At 46.7% G+C, this 21,550-nt stretch overlaps 1 protein-coding gene across 1 annotated transcript; it reads right to left on the bottom strand.

Annotated features, from left to right (window-relative positions):
- Positions 1–1,812: 1,812 nt before the first annotated feature.
- On the bottom strand, positions 1,813–13,120 carry LOC149278879 (forkhead box protein N4-like). Its single transcript, XM_089501643.1, has 9 exons — positions 12,994–13,120; positions 11,959–12,074; positions 11,757–11,872; positions 10,106–10,127; positions 7,593–7,720; positions 6,553–6,649; positions 2,750–2,957; positions 2,178–2,543; positions 1,813–2,045 (listed from the first exon to the last, which is right to left on the bottom strand). The coding sequence occupies exons 1-9, from the start codon at positions 13,055–13,057 to the stop codon at positions 1,813–1,815; spliced, it is 1,350 nt and encodes a 449-aa protein (XP_089357769.1). The 5' UTR covers positions 13,058–13,120.
- Positions 13,121–21,550: the final 8,430 nt, after the last annotated feature.

The following is a 21,550-nucleotide window of genomic DNA, read 5'->3' as shown; positions in this document are numbered from 1 at the left end:
TCGGCGACACTCAAAAGCATGCCATTTTTTAAAAACACCCCTAGGGGCGGAGTGAGGGGAAGTGATCCACACGTCGCACCTTTGCGAAGCTCAGATCATGCCAGACCTCTAAATCGTTCATTTTGGGAGGTCGAGACACATTCAGAGACACCTCACACCCACCTCAAAAACTTTTGTTGGTGAAAATAAAATGGCTGCCGCTTGTCATCTTTGAACATGGCTTGCTGCTATGCCGTTGGTCTGATAGGGATGGGACCCGCTCCTCATGGTCGGCGGTCCTGAGACAGGTTCATACAGGGGTCACACGTGCACCCCAAAAACCTCTTTGACAAAAAACCCAAAATGGCTGACCTTTTGGGGGTCCTCTGGAACCCCCAAAATCTAGAACCCCTTCCCAAAGTTGACACCTAGAATCCAGAAAAATGACAACCCAAGACCTAGAACCCACATACCCAAGACCTAGAACCCACATATCCAGGAGATGGGACTAAGAGACCAAGGTGGGAGTAAAACCCAAAAGGGGGCGGGGCACCTGTCACTTTTGAGTTTGACAAGAAGTGGGGGGTTTCTACCCAATACCTCTGTTCAACTCACAGAACACAAAATGGCTGCTGGAACACAAATTGGAGTTGTTTGCAGGGTGTCTTGGCTGTAGGTTTCAAACTGGGAGGGGATGTTCTTACTGGTTCACTTTCTCTGGTCTTTCGGAAGTCAAAATGTCCTTGGGGAGCACCATTTGCCTATGGAGGCCACTTGCGTCCGGTGTTTGCTCTGACCGCTCGGACTTTGGCCATTGGCTGGAAAATTTCAGGGTGCTATGGCTGTAGGTTTCAAACCAGGTAGGGATTAAACCCTCGGTTTTCAGGAGGTAGAGCTCCTGTCAGTTAATTTAGGGTGACCTCCTTGGGAAGGAGACTGCTGGTGTCTGGTGTCCGCTCTGACCACTTGGACTTTGGTCATCGTAATGGGTCTCTTGCTACTCAAGGAAGCCATGGAGACAGATGTCCCAGCGTCCTTGGGAAGTGTCATTTGCCCCACGGAGACCCCTTGCATCTGGTGTCCACTCTGGCGACTCAGACGTCGGTCATCATAATGGGTCTGTTGCTGCTCAAGGATGCGCCCATTCCTCTTGACCGATGCCTTGACCAACACCTCGGTCATCCAACCAATGCCAAAATCTACGTTTTGCTATGAGGGGACCTTTCCCATAAGAAGTGGCTGAGGAAAATGGAGGCGAGGAGAGAGGATGGAAGCAAAGCTTAGAGGAATCTCAAGGGTCAGGGTCTAAACCAGAAAACCGTGTTTCCCATCGTCCCCAACAGTGCAAGGACCTCTCCCCCAAAAGTGGCAACAACTCTTTAGCAGTACCTCTATAGCATTCATCATCCTTTGTTTTTTATTGCGGTTACTTTTACCCACATTTACACACACAGTAAACACTACTACATTGCTTTGAAACCAAAGGTCCGGTTTGTAGGGTTTTGCGACAATGGTCTCCATTGGAAATAAATTATAAATATGGTTTGCAAACATTAATTACTGGAATTAATTAAGAAATGCCCTACAAAAGGCTAGCTACCCTAGCCCTACATCATGGCCTAAAACGTAAGTAAATTAATCCTTAATTAATCCTCCATTGTTTATGGCCTTATCCGTCCTAGTTGCAGTCTGTAGCAATACCTGGACCTATGCCTTTGGATGATGGGCGCTGGATAATATTTATTATTATGCTCTTGGATGATGAGCGCTGCAATCTGTAGCACTATATGGAGCTACTGAGGGGACATAGCGGGGTCCGTAGGCAGACCCCATTCAGAGGAGGGTGATGGGCTTTCCGCTCCCTTGGACATTCAGATACGGCAAGGCAGAGGAGTCCACTGCGACGGTGTCCATGGCAGCGTACGTGGCGTAGAGGCCAGTGACCTGTACATCCGGGAAGGAGTGGTCACTCCTGCCGGACGCAGCGGCCATACCGAGGCCGCAGTCAAAGGCACCCAGGCTCTCCAGGTTGAAGCTCTCGTCCTTCATCTCTTCCCAAAGGTTACCTGAGAGGGAGGGAAAGGGGAGTCAGGGTTAAAATGGCGGACGGACGCACGCCTTTGCCGCAAATTGTCATGAAAAAATACTTATTTCTGGGATTCTGGGAGCTGTAGTGAGTCACCATCAATGTTCCTCACCTTGCAGTGCAAAGTCCATGATGCTGGGGTCAAGGGCGTCCACCTCGGCGTTCATGTCGGCCATCATGGCGCCAAAGAAGTCGTGTCCACCGTGTGTCACAGCGTTGTTGTGGTGGTGGTGCTGCGGAGCAATGGGTCCAGGCGTCGTGTCATGCAGGGCGTTGTATGAAGGAGGTGTCTGCGCAGGCGCCAGGGATTCGGGCACCATGCAGGCCTGTGGCGCCTGGACCTGGCGGCGGTGGCGCATCGGCGGCATGGAGAGCATCATCACGGTCTGAGAGAGGTGGCCGGAGATGTCGGCGTTGGTCATCTTTCCAGGCCGCCGGCAGTTCTCTGGCCGGTCCGTGATGAGCTTGTCCAGCTCTTCTGCAAAAGGGATACGCAGAGTCAGACCCAAATGCGCCAAGCGCCATAGGGTCACCTCCAATCCCTACAGTAGAAGTATAGACACTATAATTCTATGGTTGTAGCCTAGGATCACATTGGCCTTGTTAGCTGCCGCATCACACTGTTGGCTCATGCTCACCTTGTGGCCCCCCATCCCATATCTATCTGAACCCCGCCCTGCTCACCTGGGTTGGCCATGCTGTGGTGGATGGCGGCCAGGTCCTTCCGCTTCCACTTCTGCATCTCCTCCTCCATTTTGTCGATCTTGGCCGGGTTCAGGGCCCAGAGGCAGCCCTTGCGCGAGGTGCCGTTTGACTTGTTCTCCACTTTCTCAAAGCACTTGTTCAGGGAGAGGTTGTGGCGCACGGAGTTCTTCCAGCCATCTGGAGCTGTCTGACAATTAAAAACGCACACAGCGTTTCCCCATTAGGATTGTATCAGGTCTATCTGTCTATATATTTTATTTTATTTATATTAATAATAATAATAATTTTATATTATAATAATTAAAATAATATTAATAATAATAATAATAATAATAATAATAATAAAATTTTATTTCTATACCGCTATTCCAGCGATCACAGCGGTGTACATCAAAGAGTAAGACAATTGAAACATTAGCATGAAATAATACAAAGTTAATAATTAAGAACAGTAAAAACTAACAACACCCTATACAAGTGGCTGTGTAGAATGGAATACACAGAAACATTGCCACGGGGAAGAGAATGACCACAAGGCTCACGGGGGGAAAGCCTGGCGGAACAAAAAAGTCTTCAAGTTCTTCTTGAGGGAGGTAGAAGTACAGAGCTCATTGGGGAGGGAGTTCCAGAGCTGAGGGGCTGAAATAGAGAAAGCCCTCTGAGCTGATACATGTCGAGCGTCTGGAACTCTTAAAAGATGTCTTTCACCCGACCTGAGAGTGCGGGGCGGATTGTATGGGGAGAGGCGGTCCTCCAAGTACCCTGGGCCCAAGCCATTTAGGGCTTTATAGGTGATAACCAACACCTTGTATTTGGCCCGGAAGCGAATAGGCAGCCAATGGAGATCTTTTAGGACTGGTGTTATATGGCTGGCCCTGGAACATCCAGTAACCAGCCGAGCAGCCATATTCTGCACTAATTGAAGCTTCCGGGTTTGGTACAAGGGTTGCCCCATGTAAAGCGCATTACAGAAATCTAATCGAGAGGTTACCAGAGCATGTATAACCGTTTCAAGGTCCCCCCGGCCAAGGAAGGGTCGCAGTTGGCGTATCAGCCGAAGCTGATAACAGGTGCTCCTGACCGCCGCATCCACCTGAGCAGTAAGGTGAAACGATGAGTCCAGAAGCACCCCCAAACTGTGAACAGAGTCCTTCACAGGAAGCGTGACCCCATTTAGGACAGGTGGAAAAATTTCCTTACCCAGACTAGGACAGCCAATCACCAGTACTTCCGTTTTCTCTGGATTCAGGCTGAGTCTGTTTTCCCTCATCCAGCCCATTACCGACTCCAAGCAAGCATTAAGAGGAGAGATGCCATCCTTAGTTACTGCATCAGTCGGAGACATAGAGAAAACTATTTGGGTGTCATCAACGTACTGATAACACCGCGCCCCGTGTCTCCGGATGATCTCTCCCAGCGGCTTCATGTAAATGTTAAATAGCATAGGGGACAAAATCGCTCCCTGAGGGACACCAGATGTCAGGGCCCTCCTATCGGAGCGACAGTCCCCCAGCTCCACCATCTGGAATCTGCCCGAGAGGTAGGAACGGAACCACTGCAAAGCAGTGCCCCCAATACCCAACTCCCTCAGGCGTCCCAGAAGGATACCATGGTGGATGGTATCGAAGGCCGCTGAGATGTCCAAGAGCACTAACGGACACGCTCCCCCTGTCCATACCCAGACGGAGATCATCAACTAAGGCGACCATGGCAGTCTCAACTCCATAGCCTGCCCGGAAGCCGGTTTGAAATGGGTCCAGAAAATCCGTCTCATCCAAGATCCTTTGAAGCTGAAAGGCGACTGCCCTCTCGATCACCTTCCCTAAAAATGGCAGCAGCGAGACAGGCCGATAATTGTTCCGAATTAGGGGGTCAAGGGAGGGCTTTTTCAACAAAGGTTTAACAATGGCCGTCTTCAAAGTTGATGGAAACTGCCCATCCCTGAAGGATGTATTGATAATACGGTGCAACATATTAGTCAGAACCGTTCCCCCTTGAGCTGTCAGCCATGAAGGACAGGGATCGAGAGAGCAAGTCGTCTTCCTAACACTTCGAAGAATCTTGTCCACATCCTCAGTACAGACAGATTCAAAGTGATCCAGTTTAACCAAGTCCACGGAGGCTCTGGACACCTCTACTCTAGATTCTGAACTAATAATGGAGTCAAGATCAACCCTTATCCAAGAGATTTTATCTGCAAAGAAGTTGTTAAACTCGTCACAGCAGGCTTTCGATGGTTCCAAAATAGGGTTCAGGGGAGGAGGGAGTTGAGTAAGCTCCCTCACTACCCTGAACAGCTCTGCCGGATGCGACTCCGCGGATGTGATACGCGCAGAAAAGAAAGAGCTCTTCGCTGCGATTATCGCCATTCCGTAGTCCTTCAAAAGAGAGCCCAGGAGTGTCTTGTCGGCTAAGGCCTGATGTTTCCGCCATTTGCGCTCTAGTCGTCGCAAAACCCGCTTCCTGGCCCGAAGATCTTCCGTATACCAAGGCCGTTTTTTGGAAGCAGGTCTGAGAGGACGCTTGGGGGCGATACTGTATATAGCCCTGGAGAGATCAATATCCCAGATGTTAGTTAGGGCATCAACAGAATCACCGTTAGTTCAAACCATAAGCCCCTCTAGGGCTTCTTGGAATCTTTTGGGTTTCATCAGCCTTCAAGGGTGGACCATCCAAATAGGTCCGCCACCCCCAGGAGGGATCCGGGTAGAATCCTTGATATTAGCCTCGACCAGGAAATGGTCCGTCCATGACAAGGGAGAGACATTAGAAACCTCTGCCCACGGCGTCTCCATATCCGGACAGAAGAGAACATCTAGTGTATTACCAGCCGAATGCGTAATTTAATAATTTAAATCCCTCCTGTTTTGTTTTAATTTATTTATTTCATATTTCATATTTATTTTATTTTTTATTTTATTTTTATTATTTATTTCATTATTTATTTCCTTTTCATTTTCATTTTATTTTTTCTTATTTATTATATTTCATTTTTATCATTTATTTTATTTTTTTATTTTTTCTTATTTATTACATTTTTATTTTATTTTTTTATTTCATTTATTTATTTTTCCCCAATTACTGTATTTGTTTATTATTATTATTATTATTATTATTAAATTTTACCATACAAATTATTACGCTTTCATACAAATATATGCTTTAACATTTTACCACTTTATTTATTTTATACTAAATATATAAATATTTTATACTATATATATATATATATATATATATATATATATATATGTATATGTGTGTGTGTGTGTGTGCGTGCGTGTGTGTGTGTGTGTCTATATATATATATATATTGTATGGTCTCAACTACAGTGTAAGCTTAGTTTTAACATAAAGTGGAAACTTTCTTTTAATATAAATTAATAATAAATATAATAATTTATATTTTTCTAAATTATAATGAATATAATATAATAAATAATATAATATAAAAATAATTTTAAAATATAATAATTTATATTTTTCTAATGAATATAATAAATTATATAATATATATTTATTATACATTTATTATTATTTAATAATAAAATAAAATAATAATATTATTAATATAATAATTTTAAAATATAATAATTAATATTTTTCTAAAATATTGAATATAAATTATATAAATAATAATTATTTGATAATAAAATAAAATAAAAATAATAATTATTAATAATAATAAAATAATTTTAAAATCATAGAAATATAAAAATGTAAAAATTAAAAATATATAATAATAATAATAATAATAATAATAATAATAGCAGCAACCAGACCTTGAAATATGGGAAATGCTCCTTCATGAAGCTGTAGATCTCGCTCACTGGGAGGCTTCCCGTCTTGCTGTTTTTTAGGGCCATCGCAATCAAGCAGCTGTCAGAAGAAATTATTATTATTATTATTATTATTATTATTATTATTAAAATATAGAAAAAGCACATTATATTCCCAAAAATGTCAGTGCAAAATTAAAAATTAAATTAAACTAAAATATATTCCTTGCATTGCTTCCACTCCAAGGCCCTTCTCAGCATCAAATCTTCATAAAGACTCTGCTGCTGGATTTGTATGGATATTATTATTATTATTATTATTATTATTATTATTATTATTCCCATCTTTAATCCTGCATCCATTTCTGGACTCCATCATTCAAAAAGGATGTATACATTATTATCATTAAATACATTGTAAACTGCCTCAATCCTGCAGGAGAGGCAGCATATAAATAAAATTTATTATTATTATTATTATTATTATTATTATTGGTATTTATAAATACCATAAATAAAATAAAATAATAATATTAAAATTCAAGAAGGATGTGTACATTATTATTATTATTATTATTATTATTATTATTATTATAACACTTTTATAATTAATATAATAATATAATATTAATAATATATAATATTATTACTATATTTATTTGTATCCTACTCTTTTAACAGATAATTCCCCATTATTATTATTATTATTAGAGCCACTCACAATATTAAAAGTACAGTATGATTAAAAACAATATATATATATATATATATATATATATATATATGACATGACACTAGTATGCCTCATTACATACAATTAGGCCAGTCTTAATTAATTAATTTAAAAATTAATTTCTTAAGGTTGTTTCCCCCCCTCCCCATTTCCTTCCTCCTGGTCTTCATTGGAGGTCTCCCATCCAATTCCTAACCAGGGCTGACCCTGCTTAGCTTCCAAGTGCATTTCCCCCTAATAAATAAAATTAATAAATATAAATAAATAAATAAAAATAAAGAGAAGAGCAAGACCTCCGTACTGAACTCACCTATAGGAATATATTGGTTTGGGGTAATGCTTGGGGTGCAGCTCTTGGGAAGCGTGAGGCGCCAAGCGCGGCTGGGAATATGGCGGCTGTGCGGTGTACGGCGCGCTGTAGATGGTGGCTGGAGGACACTTGGATTGAACAGAAGGAAGGAGGAAACAGACACGTCGATTATATAGCAATATATATATATACATACATACAAACCTCTAGATCGATATACAAATGGTGCCCAATTTAGATACAAAAATCAATAAATCAATATCATTCTCACTAGAACGTATTCCATTGTTCTTTTAATATATTAATTTATATAAATAAATAAATAAATAAATAAATAAATAAATAAATAAATTTTTTCTCTCTCTCTCTCTAATTTAGTATATAAAATTATTTTATTTATCCATGTATACATATAATTTTATTATATAAAATTATTTTATTATTATATAAAATTATTTTATTTATTATCTATTTCTATCTATCTATAATTTTATTATATAAAATGTACAATAATATATATATTAATATGTTTTATTAATAATTATATTAATTCATTATTTTGTTATATTTTATTATATATATATAATGGTTTTATATAATGATTACGTATATTATAAATATATTAATATAATATTTTATGTAATATAATTATTATATTATGTATATAATAAAATAATATAAATTTATTACAGAAAATAATATTAATATATTTTCATTATATTTTATATAATATTTTTATTATATAATATATGATAATATTTCTTCTTTGTAGTCTCTGTGAATCATACAAATGGGTTTACTGCACCTGCGCAGAGCTATTCGGAAACCTCTGGAATCACTGGGCAAAGTACACTTTGCAACTTTTAGCAACTTTTTGGCGGTAACTCCACCCACCCGTTATAAGGTCCCTGCATTCCCGCTCTTTCCTCAGTTACTTTTTTCTGCCACGTTAGCTGCTGTTTGGAACTTCGTGCTATTGTTAGCTGTATTGGATCACTGGTTTTTTGACTTGGACTGTTTTTGACCTCGGTTTTTCTACACTCCCCCCATGTTGTTGGACTATTGACTTCGATCTCGGATTGTGACTCGGCTCGTTGAAAAGTCACCTCCGTTCAAGAAATGTGATGTCTGCAGGGGTAAGCTCCCAGTACAGGACCCTCATTCATCTTGCCTTCTTTGCCTGGGAAAAGACCATGATCCTAAGGCCTGTTTGCTCTGCAAGTCCATGTCCTCCCAGGCAAGAAAGAACCGGGAATCCCGGCTAACTTCAGCTATTGCCCAGGGGAAGTTTAGGGACTCCCGCCCATCCTCGGCTCCTTCGGCATCGACTACAGCTCCCCTAGTTGTGCCGCGAGATAGCCCGGCTAGCACCCCACCTGCCTTGACCGCTTCAGCCCGTGGTTCTGAGGAACCCAGTGCTGATCTTACTGTGGCCTGTGGTTCCACCAAACCCAGTGCCACCTCCAAACCCACCAAGTACTCTAAGAAAAAATCAGGGTCTGCGGGTTCTCTTGCCGCCTCGACTCCGGCTTGGGATGGGGCATCCTCCGGTGATGTGACCATGACCTCCAAGCGGGTGGTCTCCGATCACAAGTCCCATAAGGTGGCGTCGACCTCAACATAGAGCTTCAAAAAGTCCAAAGACGGCTCCAAATCCTCCAAGGACCATTCCAGACCTCCCAGGCTTGCCGATACCGAGCTGTCAGAATTGAAGGAGGCCTGGGCGAAGGAGAAAGCTGCCAAGACAGGACCGTCTTCTGGATCTAAAGTCTCCGAGCTGGCCATCAACCCATTTTTTTCACCGGATGATCAGCGGGACGCCCCTAGGTCTGCTAAGAAACGGCCTTCCGTGGCTTCAACATCAGAGGCTTTGGCGTCGAAGAAGACTAAGACTCACCGGGACCGATCCCGCTCCCGGACCATATCACCCCTTTGGACGACAGTGGCTTCCAACCGAGATGCCTGACATCGGCCTTCTGCACGCCGCTCCCCTCAGGACGATCGCCCGTCAAGAAGGCTGACTGACGCCGGTCAGTCCCTGAACAGGGAGGGAACAACTTCTGTTCCAGGGCCTTCTGCTTCCACAACCGTGCCGTTCCTGCAACTCGACGAGGAAGATCTCCACTCCACTTGGAGGAGGTCCCCTACTCCGGTTCCTCAGTCTCCGTCGAAGGACCGTGAAGATGATTCTGTCTTCTATGATTCAGAGACTGACAGGTACTTCATGGCGGTACCGAGGGAGGTGGCACTGCTGAAGTTCATCTCCGAGCTCAAGCTTCGCCTGACTCGGACAGAGGGACAGACTCCGATGGAGAAACGGAGCTCCCAGGCCGCCGTCCAGACGACATCCTCCCGGTCGCCCACTTGCCACCCCAAGGACCGACTCGTGTCAGTGGTCGATTCTGACATTGCCGATTCCGATTCTGAGCCCGGGCTCCTGATTGACTCGGACGGTCCTTCGGAACCGGAGATGTCCCTGCACAGTTCTCCGCAACAGCTCCATCAACCAGAACCTGCTTCTCTGATGGATGATGTCTGCTTTGTGCCCTGAGAAGGGACCAGCCCTTTTTAAGGTTCCACAGGGACAAGGTGGTTCTCCGTACCGACATTACTTTCCTACTGAAGGTAGTGTCGGCCTTTCATATGTGTCAGGATATTGTATTAACTACCCTAGCATTGAACCCGACCACTGAATTTGAACACGCTATGCACACTTTGGATGTTCGGAGGGCTTTGGCCTTCTACTTGCACAGGACTTCGGGTTCTAGCCGTTCCGAGAGACTTTTTCAGTGCTACTCAGAACCGAAAAAGGGACTGCCGGAATCGGCTCAGAGACTGTCGAAATGGGTGGCCGCCACTATCCACCTCTGTTATGAGATGTTAGGCAGACCGGTACCGGCTGGGGTATGGCCCCATGCAACTAGGGCGGTAGCAGCATCCTCCGCATTTCTGTCGGGCATTTCCCTGGGGGATGTCTGCAAGGCAGCTGTTTGGTCCCAGCCTCTGACTTTCATAAAACACTATCGGCTGGACACCAGGGCCAAACGTGATGCAGCCTTTGGGAGGGCAGTATTGGTTTCAGGGTTACACTAATGGCACTGCTTTCCATGTTCAACTGTTTACATTTGTATGATTTTAACCTATGCTTGGGTTGTCGGGACAAGTTTGGGGTTCACATAGGTCCTAAATGACTTAACAGGCCCTATCTCAGGGATCAATTTCAGGTCTGTTGTGTTGACTGCTATTGACTGTTATACCACCATGTTTGCCTTGTGGTTGCACCATTGACATTGTGACAACTTTGTCCTGTGCTATCCAGTTAACAAAAGACTGACACAATTTGCTTATTGGGTTCAAGGTTTATTGTGTAAATAAAAATGACACTGTTTGAACCTAACTTTGGGCTCAGGACACTCCCTCTGCCGCTACCTTAGCTTGTCAGTCTAACCCATTTGTATGATTCGCAGAGACCGCGAAGAAGGACAGGTTGCTTACCTGTAACGGTATTTCTTCGAGTGGTCATCTGCGAATACATACAAATCTCACCCGTCCTCCCCTCAGTGTCCTGTTCTTATTGGCTCTTTCTATATCGCCTACTTGGCGGAAAAATTTTGGAACTTGGGAAAGAGTGGGAATGCAGGGGCCTTATAACGGGTGGACGGAGTTACCGCCAAAAAGTTGCTAAATGTTGCAAAGTGTACTTTGCCCAGTGATTCCAGAAGTTTCCGAATAGCTCTGCACAGGCACAGTAAACCCATTTGTATGTATTCGCAGATGATCACTTGAAGAAATACCATTACAGGTAAGCAACCTGTCTATATTATAAATATATTATTTTATAATATATTTTATATAATAAAACATTATTTTATCATAATCAATATATATTAACAATGGTGATGAAATAATAATTTTACATACATATGTTAATATATTATTTTATTATATATTTTATATAATTAAATTATTATTTTATATAATATAATAAAATAATAATCAATATCAATGTTAACCATAGAGTTGTGCTGGAGTACCCAAAGAAAACGCTTCTCTAGGCATTTGTAGATCCTCCAACACAATTCTATGGCCATCTTATGGCAGATATTAACCATAGAGTTGCACTGAACAGCCTAAAGGTTCCTAGATAGGTTTCATACCTGCGACGCGATGGCAAAGACCTGCTGCGCATGGCAAGTTGGCAGCGCAGGAGGCAGGAAGAGAGGGGCTTGCGGCGGACGCAGGTTCGGGGAAAGCTGGCCCCTGACGACGTAGCGGTCGATCTGGTGCAAAAGGGAGAGAAACACGAGTTGCACATACGTTTCGTGTTGGTGGCGAACAGGGAAAGGTGGAGGAAGTGCGCACTTACATTCGCTCCGTGTGACGAAATGGCATCCAGTCCCAGGAGTCCTTGAGGCAGGCTGGCCTGTATGTGGATCATGGCGCCGGGAGCCCCTGCAGCGTGGAGGCTTCCGGAAAGGGAACCTGCGGCAGAAAGCACATGGTGGAAAACGTACTTGCGCACCCGTATATGCACCATGTGCAGCCATGGAAGGATGGATGGAGGGGTGAATGGAGAGATAGAAGGATGGATAGATGGATGCATGGATGGATGGAGAGGTGAATGGATAGAAGGATGCATGGAGAGAAGAATGGAGGGGTGGACGGATAGATGAATTGGTGGATGATGGATGAGATGGAGGAGTGGATGGATGGATTGGTGGGTGAATGATGAATGGATTGTGGATGGATAGATGGAAGGGTGGATGGACAGATAGATGGATAGATGGATTGGTGGGTGGATAGATAGATAGAAGGATGCATGGAGAGATGAATGGAGGAGTGGATGGATGGATGGATGATGGAGGAGTGGATGGAGAGATGGAAGGATGAATGGATTGATGCATGGGTGGATGGAGAGGTGGATAGATGGGTGGATGGAGGGAGGGAGGGATAGGTGGATTGGTGCATGAAGGATGGATGGAGGGGTGGGTGGAAGGAGGGATGGATGGATGGATGGATGGATGGATGGATGGATGGAGAGAGGGATGGAGAGGTGGGTGGATAGATAGAAGGATGCATGGAGAGATGAATGGAGGCGTGGATGAAGGATGGATGGATAGAATAATGGATGGATAGATGGAGTGACGCATAGAGAGATAGATGCATGGATGGATAGAGGGGTGGATGGAGAGATGGAAGGATGTGTGGGATAGATTGGTGGACAAACAATGGATGGATGCATGGAGGGATAGAGAGATGGATGGATGGATGGATGGATGGATGGATGGATGGAGAGATGGAAGGGTGGATGTGTGGATAGATAGATGGATGGATGAATCGATGAAAGGATGGACGGAGGTGCCTGGAGGGATGGATGGATGGGTGGATGTGAGCCACCTACCATTCTGCTGGTGCAGCAGAGGATTCTGGGAGTGGATGGCGTAGTCCATCCTTTGGCTGGCCATCTGCTGCAGCCGAGGAACATCCACTGAGGTCAGCCAGGACAGGGACTGCAGGTCACTCGGGAGGTCATCCCCGACCGGATGGCCAACTTCAGACCCCAGGACCCTGGACAGAGAGAGAGAAAGAAGAAATGTCCATCACAAGTGACCATTGTCCATCACAAGTGGCCAATGACCATCACAAGTGACCAATGTCCATCACAAGTGGCCAGTGACCATCACAAGTGGCCAATGACCATCACAAGCAACCAATGTACATCAAAAGTGGCCAATGACCATCACAAGTGACCAATGTCCATCACAAGTGGCCAATGTCCATCATGAATGTCCAGTGCATATCACACATCTCCAGTATGCACTAAAAGTGCCCAACGCAAATCAGGGACTGAAATAATAATAATAATAATAATAATAATAATAATAATAATAATAATAATATGAACAGGTTGCTTACCTGTAACAGTATTTCCTCAAGTGGTCATCTGCGAATACATACAAATGGGTTTCACTGCGCCTGCGCAGTGCTGTTCGGATACTTCTGGAATCACTGGGCAAAGTACACTTTGCAACATATGACAACTTTTTGGCGGTAACTCCGCCCACCCGTTATAAGGCCCCTGCCTTCCCGCTCTTTCCTCAGTTCCGCAATTTTACGCTGCGTGAGCAACATGAGAATGAGCCAACAAAGAGCAGGACACTGAGGGGAAGATGGGCGGGATTTGTATGTATTCGCAGATGACCACTCGAAGAAATACGGTTACAGGTAAGCAACCTGTCCTTCTTCTTCGTGGTCTCTGCGAATCACACAAATGGGTTTAGACTGACAAGCTTAAGCAAGCGGTGGAGGGAGTGTCCTGAGACCAAATGAGGTTCAAGTAATGTGATTTATTGTTCACAATAAACTTTTTGAAACCAAATAACATCGTCAGTCATTTTTTCAAGTGACCCAGGATAGCCAGTAACTGGCAGGCACAACCACCTTGAAATGATCACATAAGTGTATGAACAGCAATGCGTAGGACCCAGACGTGTATAAAGGTCTGAGAAACCCAGCAACCGAGGTAGCTAGGAACCATAAACAGCACCCAATGTCATTATCAAGAGTGCAAACAAATGACCAATAAACATTCCCTAAACGAAGGAATCCATAACAGAAACATGTGCAGAATACATTTTGTGTCGCCATATCACTGAAAGGTATATAACAACAATTTAATGTAACCCTGAAATCAATACAGCCCTTCCAAAAGCTGCATCCCATCTGGCTCTCGTATCCAGCCTGTAATGTTTAATAAATGTCATTGGCTGGGACCACACAGCAGCTTTACAGACATCCTCCAAAGGCACCCCAGTCAAAAAAAGCGGAGGATGCTGCTACTGCCCTGGTTGAATGGGACTGTACCCTGGTTGGAAGAGGTCTGCCCAACAGCTCGTAGCAGAGGTGGATGGTCTCAGCCATCCATTTGGAGAACCTCTGCGGTGATACCGGCAGTCCCTTCTTCGGTTCCGAGTAACACTGAAAAAGTCTCTCAGACCGGCTTGAATCCAAGGTTCTGTCCAAGTAGAAGGCCAAAGCCCTCCTAATGTCCAAAGTATGTAACTTCCATTCGACCTCTGTTGTTGGGTTCGAGGCCAGGGTAGGCAACGCAATGTCCTGACACAAGTGAAAGGCCGACACCACCTTCGGCAAAAAGGTGATGTCGGTACGGAGGACCACCCTATCCCTATGAAATCTCAAAAAGGGCTGGTCCCTCCGTAAGGCACAAAATTCGCCCGCACGGCAGGCAGAGGTGATGGCTACAAGGCAAGCAGTCTTCCAGGTTAAGAGTCTCAAGTCCGTTGTGGCCATCGGTTCGAACGGCTTGGATTGCAGAGCCAACAGCACAGCGTCCAAGCTCCAAGCCGGAGTCGGTACCGACACCAGGGGGTAAAGGTTCCCACAGCCCCTCAGGAAACCTTTTACCAAGGGGGCCCTAAAAAAGGAAGGTTTGTCCCCAAACTGGAAATGGCAACAAATAGCAGACAGATAGCACTTGATGGAGTTTAAACAAAGCCCAGCCTCCAACAGTGCCAAAAGGAACTCCAGCATCACTGGAGTTGTGACCTGGCTGGGGGAGAGCTCCTTCTCGGCCAGGAATCGTAGAAACCTCTTCCACTTAAAAGAATAAGACCTACGGGTAGCAGGTTTCTGGGCCTCATGGATTACCCTTCGTACCGAGACTGGCAGTGCCACTAAGGCCGGAGTCTCCATTCAACCATCAGTAGTCGATCCAAGTCCGGATGACGGACCCGTCCGTCCCGGATCGTGAGCAGGTCCGGGCGAAACTCAATCTGGAGCCAGGTCTCCCTCGATAGATGCATCAGGGATGGAAACCACGGCTGCCTGGGCCACCACGGCATGATGAGGATCGCATTGGAACGGTCCGCTGTCATCTTGGACACCACTCGCACTATTAGCGGGAACGGGGGGAATGCGTACAGCATCTCTCCCGACCATCAAAAGCCGAACGCATCTCCGAGGGAGTTCCTGCTGCGCGTCCTGGAACAGAACCGGGGACAGTGGGTGTTGTCGTCGGTTGTGAAGAGGTCGATCGAGGGAACACCCCACCGATCAAATAAGTCATCCACCACTTCTGGATGAAGCCTCCACTCGTGGGAGACCGACGACGTCCTGCTGAGCTGGTCTGCCAGGTCATTCTCCTCTCCCGGAAGGTGGACCGCCCAGAGCAGGATGTTTCTCGGGATGCACCAGGTCTAGATTCGCAGCGTAATGTCCAGCAGCGTCATGGATCTGGTGCCTCCCTGTTTGTTCAGGTAGTAGAGCACCATCGTGTTGTCTGTCCTGACGAGGACAACCTTGCCCGACACTGTCTCCTCGAACGCTCTCAAGGCCTTTTCTACCGCCAGCATCTCCAAAGCGTTGATGTGGAGAGATTTCTCGTCCAGGGACCACTTCTCCCTCACGCTGAGATCAAGGAGGTGGGCTCCCCAGCCGTCCAGGGACGCATCCGCCGTCAGAGTTAGTTGCGGCTGGGGCGGGAAGAAAGGCAAGCCGGTGCAGGCGTTTCGGGGGTCTAGCCACCACTTGAGTGAGGAGACGACGGGCCTCAGGATCGTGAGTCACCTGCATGGTGAGTCCAACACCAGGTTGAAGGCCGAGAGGAACCAACTTTGGAGCGGCCGGAGCCGCAGTCTTGCCCAAGGAGTCACAAAGGTCGTAGAAGCCATGTGGCCTAGAGCCACCTGGATGTCTCTGGCCCTGACCCATCTGTGGTTCAAGAGCGGCTGCAACACAGACCCCAGCACCTGGAAACGGTCCTGAGGGAGATATGAGGTGCAGGTGATGGAGTCGAGGTGCGATTTCTCCAGGTTGACTACCAGTCCAAGAGTTCTGAGTAGTGTCAGCATGAAGTCGATGGCCTCGAAAAGATCTGCCTCCGAGTCAGCTGCCAGAAGCCAGTCGTTTAGATAAGGGAACACTATGTAGCTCCTTTGGTGAAGATAGGCTACGATTGGTGCCATGCACTTCGTGAAGGCTCTTGGGGCCATGGCTAGGCCAAACGGGAGGACGTTGTAGTGAAAGGCGTTGGAGCTGACGGCAAAGGTGAGGAATCTCCTGTGGGATTCCCGGATTCCAATGTGGAAGTAGGCATCCTTGAGATCGATTGTGGCAAACTACAGTCGCTGATGAAGGAGAGGCAGAATAGAAGCCAGGGTTACCATCCGGAATCGGTGATAACGGAGGAACGAGTTTAAGTCCCTGAGGTCTAGGGTGGGTCTGGTGCCGCCATCCGGTTTCGGTACCGTGAAATATTTGAAAAGAAGGCTCCTTTCAAGCAGTCCTGCTGTACCGGGGAGATTGCTCCCTTAGCTAGTAAAGAGCACACTTCATCGAGAAGGGTGTCCGAGGGTAGGGTGGAAAGAATTCTTCCCTTAGGGGGAAGGCCTTCGAACTCAAGGGCATAACCCCTACGGATGATGTTAAGAGCCCAAAAGTCTGTTGTGATGGAAGCCAAGGAGTTAACTAAGGGCTGGAGAATGTTCAGAAAAAATGAAGAGGGGACGAAGCACGCAGGAACACTTCAGGATCTTTTCTTGGACTGTTCGGTGTCCTGCCTGTGGGGTTTCCGGTAGCGGGGAGGGCCACCTCGCCTGCCTGAGGAGGAGGAGGAAGACTGGGAAGGGTACCTGGAACGCTGGGACCCCTGGTGCTGGTATTGGCGCTCTTGACCATAAGGCTATGTTCCGAGATGCAGTGATAAGCCAGCCACCAATAGAGTGCGTCTCGTCCCGAATCTTGACGAGCTTCCTCTGAGTGTCGTCTGGGATGTCCGGAATCAAGGGAGAGACTCCCTCCATGAGAGCCTGAACGTAGGCACCCATACAGGCCATGTAGTTAATGGCCTTGATGGCAAGCGAGGCTGCAGAGTATGCCTTCTTGGCCAGTCAGTCAATTTTGCGGGCCTCACAGTCTACAGGAGAGGTAGCCTGTTTGTGGGTAGAGGCTATCTGGGCTCCTTCCACAATAGCTGAGTTTTGTCTCTGGTGGGTCGACAGCCAGGCACAGCTTGCCGGGTCGAGTGACTCTATCTTGCGCGAGGTCCCAACCAGAGAAGCTGGAGTCTCCCAGGACCTCTTGATGATGGTCTCCAGCGATGGTAAGAGAGGGATGGATGGTGGGGTTGGGATCCGACCATGCACTCGGCGCTCTACCGGGTCCCGAGCTGTCTCCCCAAGATAAGCCAGCTCAATGTCCAGGGCCCTGGACATTTTGATGACGTGTTCATTAAAGGTTCTCAGGTCATCCGTGGGGGAAGCAGGCTCTGGATGGTGCATGTCCTGTGGAGAATCCTGAAGAGAGAGCTCCTCATCAGACGGAGAAGCTGGGGATGGTACTGGCTCCAGATTCGATTCAGTGTCTGACTGGATCGTCAAATCGTCTATCCTGGGCTGGTCATGAGGGGTCGCTGAGGGACGAGCCTTCAGGTCCGGGCAGCTCGCTGCAGCTTTTGATGTCCCTGCACCTGATGGTTTGGGCGTCACCACCGAGGCCTTTCCCTTAGGAATCTGGCGATGGCGTTTCTCTTCAAACCTGCGCAGAGCTGTCTCCCGATGGACCGCCATGTAGTACCGGTCCACCTCGGAGTCATAGAAGACCTCAGGATCTTCCGGTTCGACGTCCAAAGCCCGCAGGACAGATGGGCGTGGGACCGGGGTCGGGGAGCGTCGCACTCCCAACAGAGAACCTTCATCCCCAGACTCTTCAAAGGGGGCAGTGGTAAGACCAGAGAGACTCGGGACCGAACCACCCTCAATTCTCCCTGACGAGGGGCGCTCCTGGACCTCCGTCCAAGGTCGAGACGCAGCCTGTGGAGTCGGGACCGAAGGGTCTGGAGAGTGGTGCTTGGTGCCCGAGCGATGGTCGGCAGACTTAGAAGCCCCCTTGGGAGTAGAGGCGCCCTTGGAGGACTCCTCACGCAGCTTCTTCTCCCTTGGAGCCAACGAGGCAGACTCTGCGGCCTTGGCCTTCCTCTTCGGAGCCTTTGGCGTCTCCGGAGGGAAGAATGGGTTGTCCTCAAGCTCCATGATCATAGAAGTTCTGGACTTAGGGGACCTAGGCTTGGGAGGCCTGTCCCTAGCCGAAGGGGAGGTGAGGCTCAGAGTGGCGACACTGGATTTCGAGGTGCTGGCGGCCGGAGCATGATCTTCCTTCGCCTTAATCTTCTTGGCCGGTTTGGACTTCTGCGATGAGATGGACGAATCCTGGCCGGTACCGGCCCCGGAGATGGACCTGGAGAGAGACGCTGCCCGCACGGGAGAAGCCGCAGCCATCGAACCCTCAGTCCCCGAGGTTTTGTGGGGGCACTTTGAGGGCTTGTCAGAGGCGCTGGACCTGTCAGGGCCATTGGCCACAAGAAGACTTGTCGGTGGCACTGAGCTTGTCTGTGCCGCGGGCCACATGGGAAGGTGTAGCAGTCGCCGGGGGTGCAGAGATGGCACTCACGGGGCTCTCGCGGGACTTTGAGACCAAGGCCGCAGTCGATGGGGAAGGGGCGGAAGCCGGACGGGAACCTTCACCCTGCACCTTACCCTGTGAGATCACCAAGGTCAAGCGGGACTCCCGATTCTTCCTCACTTGGGACATCATGGACCTGCACAGCTGACAAGCCTTCATGTCGTGGTCCTTGCCCAAGCAAAGCAAGCACGACGAGTGCGGGTCCTGAACAGGGAGTTTGCCCCCGCAGACATCGCACTTCTTGAAAGGAGGCAACATCTTTCTGGATCGACGAAGTTAGAGGAGAAAGCAAACACGAAGTCAGACAGTCCAAAGTTGAAGTACAATAAGGGAGGTCAGCAAGAGAATGGTCAAGAACAGTCCGAAGTCAAATAGCCAGTAATTCTAACAGAAGAGCGATGAGCAAAGTTCCAACAGCAGCTAACGTGGTGGAAAAAAGGAACCGGGGAAAGAGCGGGAAGGCAGGGGTCTTATAAAGGGTGGGCAGAGCTACCGCCAAAAAGTTGCCTTATGTTGCAAAGTGTACTTTGCCCAGTGATTCCAGAAGTTTCCGACAGTACTGCGCAGGCGCAGTAAAACCCATTTGTATGATTCGCAGAGACCACGAAGAAGAAATATACAAATAATTTTTATTATATTTAAATAAATTGTTATTAATAATAAACATTATATACAGACATATAATATAATTATATAAAACTAATACAAATATAATTAATATAATAATAATAATAATACACATTATATACACATATAATATAATAATAATAATAATATATAATGCTAATATAAATCTAATTAATATAATAATAATAATAATAATAATAATAATAATAATAATAATACACATTATATACACATGTTAGAGTCCTCTAGGCTTCTAGTCCTGGGTGACCTCAACATCCCCTTCGAGGCTAGCTCATCAGATCTATCAGGTGCGGCTCGGTTGTTCATGGAATCCATGACATCCATGGGCCTGTCCCAATTGGTCTCGGGTCCAACACACTGTGTAGGTAATACACTCAATGTAGTCTTCAGTATGGACTTACTTGCTAATTAGCTTACTTGCTGTTCACCGCTATGATCTTAGGAATAGCGGTATATAAATAAAACAAAAAATTATTATTAATATCCATGGGTGGAAATAAACGCTATTTCCCCCTTGTCATGGATGGACCATTCTCTGGTCAAGGTAGGACTGAAAGCCATGATCCAGAAACCCCTCGGGGGTGGAGGACCCATTACAATGGTCCGCCCTCGAAGGCTGATGGAACCCAAAAGGTTCCAAGAAGCCCTAGGGGGTGCTATGTTTGGGAATGATGGTGATGCTGTCAAAACCCTGGTTGATAACTGGAATACGAATCTCACCGGGGCAATAGACAGTATTGCTCCCGAGCGTCCTTACCAGCCCGCTCCTAATAAAAGACCCTGGTATACTAAAGATCTTAGCCAGATGAAGTGGGCTATGCAACGACTAGAGCACTACTGGCGGAAACATCGGAACTTGTCTGACAAGACTCTCCATGAGAACATGTTACGTTCCTACGGAGTGGCAATCGATGCAGCAAAGAACTCGTTCTGTGTTGCACGGATTGCATCGGCAGAGTCCTGTCCAGCAGAGCTGTTCAGGGGGGTTAGGGAATTAACCCAAACCCGGCCACCCTGAACCCTTTATCAGAGTCAACCATAGCCTGCTGCAATGCTTTTAATGCCGATAAAATCTCTCAGTTAAGAGCCTATCTAGATGCCAGTCTTTTGACAGAACCTACAGCAGAGGCCTCCAGTGACTCTGGAAACAAGGTTATTCTGGATTGCTTTGAGCTTGTGAATACCGAGGACGTGGACAAACTCCTTGGTCAGGTGAAAAGGACGACATGTCCCCTCGATCCCTGCCCTTTTTGGTTGACCACTCAGGGAGGAGATGCTACAAAAACTGCATTACACCTCATAATAAACGCATCTCTTTTGGAGGGTATATTTCCATTGGCCTTAAAACAGGCAATAGTAAGACCTCTTTTGAAGAAACCCTCCCTTGATCCCCTGTTGATGTGTAATTACCGACCATTCTCATTGTTGCCATTTCTGGGTAAAGTGATTGAGAGAGCGGTTGCCTTCCAACTCCAAGCAGTCTTGGATGAAACTGATTATCTGGACCCATTTCAAGCTGGCTTCAGATTGGGGGATGGAGTTGGACTTCTGGTGGTATGGCAGAGCCTTGATCATCCTTACAGGACAGGCTCCTGAAGGAGATCGCGATTTGCGGCGACGGGAGGAGTGGGGTAAGGTACCACTCACTCAAAAGTATCTCCCAGGCAAAGGGAGAGGCAGAGGGGCTCAAAAAAGGTCCTCAACTCCTGTAATTAAGGGGAAAACAGCGATTACCGAAGCAAACAAAATGGGAGTTCAAGGTACCTAGAGCTACCACGGCCGCAAGCGCGCAGCCCCAAGCCGCGGCTTGGGTGTGATCGCGACGCCACCAC

The sequence above is a fragment of the Sceloporus occidentalis genome, unplaced genomic scaffold (assembly GCF_023333645.1).
Source record: "Sceloporus occidentalis isolate IW3139 unplaced genomic scaffold, rSceOcc1.0.p SCAF_177, whole genome shotgun sequence".
NCBI classification, from domain to species: Eukaryota; Metazoa; Chordata; class Lepidosauria; order Squamata; family Phrynosomatidae; genus Sceloporus; species Sceloporus occidentalis.
The sequence above is the reverse complement of the archived record's forward strand: the minus strand, read 5'-3'. Positions and strand labels throughout refer to the sequence as shown.

Coding starts and splice junctions, on each gene's coding strand:
- LOC149278879 (XM_089501643.1), bottom strand. CDS start 13,057: ATGGCCAGCCAAAGGATGGACTACGCCATCCACTCCCAGAATCCTCTG. Junction 11,873..11,958: donor TTTCGTCACACGGAGCGAAT/GTAAGTGCGCAC, acceptor CTTTTGCACCAG/ATCGACCGCTACGTCGTCAG. Junction 6,650..7,592: donor AAACCAATATATTCCTATAG/GTGAGTTCAGTA, acceptor TTCTTCTGACAG/CTGCTTGATTGCGATGGCCC.